This window comes from Gigantopelta aegis, chromosome 11, assembly GCF_016097555.1.
Source record: "Gigantopelta aegis isolate Gae_Host chromosome 11, Gae_host_genome, whole genome shotgun sequence".
Taxonomy (NCBI): domain Eukaryota; kingdom Metazoa; phylum Mollusca; class Gastropoda; order Neomphalida; family Peltospiridae; genus Gigantopelta; species Gigantopelta aegis.
In genome coordinates, this window is record NC_054709.1 from 19,537,232 (window position 1) to 19,545,410 (window position 8,179).

The window sequence follows — 8,179 nt, forward strand, 5'->3', positions numbered from 1 at the left end:
TGCAGGAGTCAGGACACGTTTTGTTCTGTGGCGGGGCGTAGGTGAACATAGTTGTAATAATTGAAAACTGTCTTAAGTTCAATTGATTTTAACCAAATATATAATCGTACTCTGCTACAAATAATGCTTTTGCAGGAGTCAGGACACGTTTTGTTCTGTGGCGGGGCGTAGGTGAACATAGTTGTAATAATTGAAAACTGTCTTAAGTTCAATTGATTTTAACCAAATATATAATCGTACTCTGCTACAAATAATGCTTTTGCAGGAGTCAGGACACGTTTTGTTCTGTGGCGGGGCGTAGGTGAACATAGTTGTAATAATTGAAAACTGTCTTAAGTTCAATTGATTTTAACCAAATATATAATCGTACTCTGCTACAAATGATGCTTTTGCAGGAGTCAGGACACGTTTTGTTCTGTGGCGGGGCGTAGGTGAACATAGTTGTAATAATTGAAAACTGTCTTAAGTTCAATTGATTTTAACCAAATATATAATCGTACTCTGCTACAAATAATGCTTTTGCAGGAGTCAGGACACGTTTTGTTCTGTGGCGGGGCGTAGGTGAACATAGTTGTAATAATTGAAAACTGTCTTAAGTTCAATTGATTTTAACCAAATATATAATCGTACTCTGCTACAAATAATGCTTTTGCAGGAGTCAGGACACGTTTTGTTCTGTGGCGGGGCGTAGGTGAACATAGTTGTAATAATTGAAAACTGTCTTAAGTTCAATTGATTTTAACCAAATATATAATCGTACTCTGCTACAAATAATGCTTTTGCAGGAGTCAGGACACGTTTTGTTCTGTGGCGGGGCGTAGGTGAACATAGTTGTAATAATTGAAAACTGTCTTAAGTTCAATTGATTTTAACCAAATATATAATCGTACTCTGCTACAAATAATGCTTTTGCAGGAGTCAGGACACGTTTTGTTCTGTGGCGGGGCGTAGGTGAACATAGTTGTAATAATTGAAAACTGTCTTAAGTTCAATTGATTTTAACCAAATATATAATCGTACTCTGCTACAAATAATGCTTTTGCAGGAGTCAGGACACGTTTTGTTCTGTGGCGGGGCGTAGGTGAACATAGTTGTAATAATTGAAAACTGTCTTAAGTTCAATTGATTTTAACCAAATATATAATCGTACTCTGCTACAAATAATGCTTTTGCAGGAGTCAGGACACGTTTTGTTCTGTGGCGGGGCGTAGGTGAACATAGTTGTAATAATTGAAAACTGTCTTAAGTTCAATTGATTTTAACCAAATATATAATCGTACTCTGCTACAAATAATGCTTTTGCAGGAGTCAGGACACGTTTTGTTCTGTGGCGGGGCGTAGGTGAACATAGTTGTAATAATTGAAAACTGTCTTAAGTTCAATTGATTTTAACCAAATATATAATCGTACTCTGCTACAAATAATGCTTTTGCAGGAGTCAGGACACGTTTTGTTCTGTGGCGGGGCGTAGGTGAACATAGTTGTAATAATTGAAAACTGTCTTAAGTTCAATTGATTTTAACCAAATATATAATCGTACTCTGCTACAAATAATGCTTTTGCAGGAGTCAGGACACGTTTTGTTCTGTGGCGGGGCGTAGCTGAGTGGTGAAGCACCCGCTTGATGAGCGGCCGGTCTAGCATAAATCCCCAATCGGTGGTCCCATTAGGCTATTTCTCGTTCCAGCCAGAGCACCATGTCTGGTATATCAACTGGTATATCAAAGGCCGTGGTATGTGCTATCCATTTTATTGGATGGTGTACATAAAAGATCCATTCCTAGTAATGGAAAAAGGCTATATATCAAATTTACCAAATGTTTGACATCCAATAGTCGATTATTACTAATTTAATGTACTCCAGTGGTGTCGTTAAACAAAATACACGTTTTGCAATGTTCTTTTTAATTTTATTTCCACCTCTTTGCCTGGCACGGCAACACTCTGCGGGACAGTTGTTGAAAATAGCATGTCAGTTGAAATTTGATAATCGAAATGATAGCATTTCCTGACTATTCATCATCTCTAGACACTGCCACAGACTGAATTTCCTTTTACGGGCTTAATGACGTGTAAGCAAGCTCTTGGCGGCTTCTCTCATGATGCCTTTGTCATGGCGTCCAAGGATCCCGCGCGGTACCAGGAAACGACGTCTGCGTTATTTATCGCGCAGATCAGTCTTAATTTCTGGCTTTTTGGTATTCGTCCGCACGACCGTGTCACGCAGATTACGTCGATGTGGTCTTCAATAGAAGATTTAAGTCTTCTGTCTGTCAAGATTTGATGGATTTTTGTTTTGATTGGTTTTTTTTACCGGCGATATATTCGTGGAAATGAATTTGTATCTCTGTCTGTCTGTCTGTCTGTCTGTCTCTCTCTCTCTCTCTGTCTGCCTCTCTCTCTCTCTCTCTCTCTCTCTCTCTCTCTCTCTCTCTCTCTCTCTCTCTCTCTCTCTCTCTCTCTCTCTCTCTCTCTCTCTCTCTCTCTCTGTGTGTATCTTTCTCTCTTCAAGCACCAATTAAAAAAATGAAATTAATTTCTAACACCAGAAACTACGCCATCCAAATAAAACTAATACTTCCGGGAAACCCACACATCCGTCAGTTCAGTCATAGGTTACTTCCAGTAATTGGTGTTTCTTGTCGATGTAGCCAGGTAGCATTATGATTGTGGCTAATAGTCTTTGTAATGGACGCAAATGCATACCAATAACGGCAGCAGTTCGTAGACATACTTACATACATACTCGTGTCTGGGATGACCCGTGTAGATAAATATTGTCATCAACATATATGGTGTAGATCACTTCTCAGACTTGTGATTGGCTCTTCCAGGGTCATGACCCAAGTAACGCGAAAAAGGATGACGTCATGTTATTGCGTCATGTGTCTATGACGCCATTAACTAATACACATTCAATCTAATGCTGAGGCTCTTTGTTTAGTGTTTTCCCTTTAAGTTATATTAAAAAAATGTATTTTTAAGGGAGTGTAAGAAATAGAGTAATGTATTCGTCCCCGTTGGAGACAATTTATCTTACAACTCGTTGTCCCCAAAAATATCTAAATCGCTTTTGACAATCACTCGTAAGATAAATCATCTGGATATAGTTATCGCAGGAAAACACGTCATGCATTTATACTGTGACGTCACTTCCTATTGATGCATTCTGGTTGGAATGGTATAATCATGTGCATGACACGCATGGTCTCCTGGCTACGCAAATAAAATAGGCGAGTTTTCCGGGAAAATTATATCTGTTAAATAAAGTTCAGCCGCTCATCTTGTACTAGTATGATTGCAACATTGGTTTGGAAGGAATCACTATATTTTACTTGAAGGGCGGGACGTATCCCAGTGGTAAAGCGCTCGCCTGATGCGCGGTCAGTGTGACATGCAATAGTCGATGATTTAGAAACTAATGTACTTTAGTGGTGTCGTTAAACAAACCAAGTTTATTTTACTTGAAATATCAGTATATCGCTATGTATGTCAAAGGTGCACGTGTTTCCAGTCATCTTAATGTTTTCAGTATCTGAGAGTGCACAGTACCTATCAATTAATGTATTGCACACTGAAACATTTAATAATAAACGTTAGACGACAAAATCCAGTGCCTGTTTCTTTCTAGTATACACTGTGACAACAAGAAAGGGTGGATATTTAGAAACTGCTATTCTTAGAAAATGTAATCTGTTTGTAAGTTCTGTCTTTAAAATAACAATGTTGGCTGGAAATATTGAAATAGTTGCAAAGTCAGGAATGCCTCTTTAATTGGTTCACATGTCATACATTCAGTCAGCTAGTCATGCACCGAGCCAGTGTGTAAACATCCCTTTCCTCTTGAACACTAAGTATTCACAAGGAAGAAAATCATTGGCCATTAAAGTCTTCGTTATGCAGGATAGCCCGGGTTGATCATTCATCCCGTATCAGATCTTGAATTGGTATCAGCTATTTGGTAACATGTAGTGTATTTGTTTGACCAAACAAGAAGAATAATGCTCATTTTGTTTTGTTTTGTTTTGTTTTGTGATGTGATGTGTCGTTGTGCTGTGCTGTGCTGTGCTGTGTTGTGTTGTGCTGTTTTGTGATGTGATATGATGTTTTGTGTTGTTGTGTTGTGATGTGATGTGGTTTGGTGTGGTGTGGTGTGACGTGACGTGAGGGTGGCGTGACGTGAGGGTGACGTGGTGTGGTGTGGTGTGGTGTGACGCGACGCGAGGTGATGTGATGTTATGTGATGTGATGCAATGTGATGTATTGTGTTGAGATTTTGCGTTGTATTCAGGTTTTCTATCTTTGTTGATTTTGCTCATTTATTTTTCTAAATGTTCCCCTAATATTTAAACTGCTGTACTGTGTCTCATTGCAGATAGTCCAATGACGTCAACAACAATGGACTCTCCCATTGAGGTAACCCTGCCGCTCGAACTCCCCCCACCGGAATTCATGAACATCACATTTCCACTTGGCCTCATCCCCGAGAGCGACGGGTACGAGCAGTTCTACCTGAGAGCGAGGTTCATCACCGGACTCATCTTCTACCCTGTCGTCTGCCTGATCGGGCTCATCGGCAACATCCTCAGTATTATCGTCATGTGCCAAAAACAGATGACGTCATCAACTAATGTCTACCTTCTTGCCTTAGCCATATCGGACTGCATCAAGATAATCAGCGACTTTCTGTACTTCACCGTCATTCTATTGTTGGAGGTCGACTTCCCGAAAGGCAACAAGGCCTTTGGATTTCTCTATCCTTACGCGCACTATATTTTTAACACGTCGCTGTGTATATCCGCCTGGCTGACGGTTTCGGTGGCGGTGGAGCGATACATATATGTGTGTCATCCGACAAAGGTGAAAGGATACTGTACGATTTCTCGTGCCCGGACTATTTCTACGTCGGTTTTCGTTTTGATGAGTTTCCTCGCCATCCCCTACGCGATGCGATATCGGACGATCGAGCACAGGAACAACGTGACCGGCGCCATACACTACATTCCCCAGGTGACCGATTTATGGCAGAACCAGATGTTCTCGAAGACGTATACCTGGCTTCAGAACTTTCTTCGCTCCATCATCCCCCTCTTCCTTCTGATAGTGCTCAACACGTGCATAATCTACGGAATTCGCCGATGTCGATTCGGAAGATTCAAAAGCAACCGCCGGTACCGCATAACGATCATGCTTGTTTTTGTCATTCTCGTTTTCCTCGTGTTTATAACCCCAGACGCCATTATGTCGACGTTTTTCGGGTTCGGATATTACGAGGAGAAATTTCTTCATCGTGGGGTTCGTGAGATTACGGATCTGCTGCTGCTGGTGAATTCTGGGACGAATTTTATCATCTATTGTATTTTTAACACTATCTTCTGGAGGAGTTTTGTGTTCTTGTTTTGCCGCCCCTGTTGTTCTCGGACGGATGAAGGTTCTCAAATCAGACGGTTTTCCCTTCCCAGCAGGGCGGTCGTCGTCTCAATACGCAAATCAGGGAATAGGCATGAACTGTATGCAACTGTATGAGATATAACAGGGCTCGAAATAGTGGCCTGCGAAAAGCTACCCAACAAATGGCAGATCATTATTAAAGATACAAATGTACATATTACGATGATCTCATCTTCTATTTAACCGTCTTATTTCCAGCAGGCTGTTTGTTGTTCTTAGCCTGTTATATTTAGTTTGTCCTAATTGATATTAAATAACAGCAGGCCATATTTTGTTTCCTATTTCGAGCCCTGGATATATCTATAATAAGTTTTATTTTTCTACAAAAAAGTATTCGTCACTGGATACAAGTAATGACCTCGTGATATTAGACCGCTCATGATATTGGACCCCAATTCCTCTATATCCGCACAGACACATACGTTTTGTTCTAACATAAACCAATGTGCTCTGTTATGTGATGGCATAAAAACGTATTGTTTGATGCGGACCGAAACGCGTGTGCATACGTATAAGGAAATGAAGGAAGTGTTTTAGTTAACGACGCTCTCTTCCTCTCTTCCCCAATGTGGGTTGATTCCTCAATATAAAAGTGGTATCGAATTGTCTCCCTTTGACACGGGGCCAGGACGTAGCCCAGTGGTAAAGCGCTAGCCTGATGCGTGTTCGGTCTAGGATCGATCCCCGTTGGTAGCTCATTTGACTACTTCTCGTTCCAGCCACAACTGGTATACCAAAGACGGTGGTATGTGCTACCCTGTATGTGGGATGGTGCGTATAAAATATTCCTTGCTACTAATGGAGAAATGTAGCAGCTTTCCACTCTAAGACTATATGTCAGAATTTGTTAATGTTTGACACCCAATAGCCGATAATAAAAATAAATCCATATTATCTAGTGGTGTCGTTAAACAAAAACAAACAAACAAACAAGTAACACGGTCATCTTTTGACACCATGGGTTAAGGATTTGGTTGCAGTCATTACCTGCTGAGTGATCCATTATTTCTTCCCATCAGTATATATATATTTGTTTTCGTTCGTAAAATGTGTCTGTATGTACGTGTCTGTGTGGATGCAATGGAATTGCAGAGTACACGTTCAAAGAAACAGAATCTGGGGGATGTTCCATACTTAAGTAACGCCTGTTTCTACCGCCTCTCTTGATTGCTAATACTACCCTCCAGTCTCCAACCCGACAGTGGGCGGACAACAAATGCCGCTTAACATGCAAAATATGCTTTCCGACAATCAATTCCACAACCCAACAAACAGTTCCCGCTTCCTGTGTTATTCCAGATACATTCAGAATTGCTCTTTCTTTAGCGATTGTATAAATTATACGGTCTTTTTTATCTGTTTGTCTCAAATGCTCTACATTGATCAACTGTTTGTAAGTCTAACAATGAATCTAATTTTGATACCAATTATTTTAACTGCATCTCAGTTTCTATCGTTTGCTTCCTAATTAAAATTGGAGAATTACAGATTGCTTCCCACGATATTAATTTGTAAGCCTTTGTTCAACTCCTCTCGTTCCAACTAGTGCACCACAACTGGACAAATGCCGTGGTATGTGCTTTCCTGTCTGTGGCAAAGTGCATATAAAAGATCCCTTGCTGCATTACGAAACATGTAGCGGGTTTCTCCCGATGACTATCAAATGTTTGACATCCGATAGCCGATGATTAACAAAGGCAAAACAAAACAAACTACACACATTAATTAACTCTAAAATCACGTGACGTTTGTCAGCAACGCATCTTCCACTTTTCTCTTATTTTTGTGTGTTTGTTTTGTTTAACGACACCACTAGAGCATATTGATTGATTAAACAGCGGCTATTGGATGTCAAACATTTAGTGATTTTGACATATAGTCTTAGAGAGGAAACTCGATACGTTTTCCCCATTAGTAGCATGGAATTGTTTATATACACCATCCCACAGACAGAATAGCACATACCACGACCTTTGATATACCAGTTGTGGTGTACTGGCTAGACCGAGAAATAACCCAAATGGGCCTCTGACGTAATAGTGCACGTCACCAAATTACGTTTGGGATTACTTCTATGTGTAATCCCACATGTGTAAACTTCCATTTACTTTTACTTTTGTAGTAAGAATTTTGTTTTTCTTTACCGTTGGAAAATCCAAGGAATCCCATCGTGGAACGTACGTGGGCTTCAACCACATGTCAATGCGGCCCCCTAAATGGATCTGGATCCGCCACTGACTTTATTTTGAAAACGCTAATAGTCAAACACACTCTTAGTTCACGTAGAACGTTACGACATTGATGGTCGGCCCATATACGACAACAATTAACTGATCATACTACATATTTACTATTCTATGTCTTCAGTATACGATTTTTATCTAAACTAGTGAAATGTGAAAATCGTTTTTTCTTTTTAAATTCATAAATTCCAAAGTCATAGATAAAAATATTATTGTCGCCCACCAACAGTTGATACAAAGACCATATTTGATTTGGTTTTACCAAATGATATATTTAATGTAAAAATACATGTTTAATGTGTTTAAATATCATGTTTTTCATGCCAACCTTTGCTTATGGCGACAGTATGATGTACTTTAGTGTAACTTGTTGAAAAATGTGAATTTTGTTATGTCAGTCTAGCAGACAATTAATGCGACTTAAACATATCTGACGTCATTTGACTGATTTTTTTAAAAAGCCTCGTAACTTCCATTTAAAATGT

The 8,179-nt window shown here is 39.7% G+C and overlaps 1 protein-coding gene across 1 annotated transcript; it reads left to right on the forward strand.

Moving 5' to 3' along the window:
* The first annotated feature begins 4,398 nt into the window (after positions 1 to 4,398).
* On the forward strand, positions 4,399 to 5,526 carry LOC121385075 (FMRFamide receptor-like). The gene has a single exon (XM_041515612.1). It carries the CDS (start codon positions 4,399 to 4,401, stop codon positions 5,524 to 5,526), a length of 1,128 nt encoding a protein of 375 aa, XP_041371546.1.
* The last annotated feature ends 2,653 nt before the right edge of the window (positions 5,527 to 8,179 follow it).

What these genes read in the sequence shown, in the direction of transcription:
- LOC121385075 (XM_041515612.1), top strand. Translation starts at nt 4,399, where the DNA reads ATGGACTCTCCCATTGAGGTAACCCTGCCGCTCGAACTCCCCCCACCG.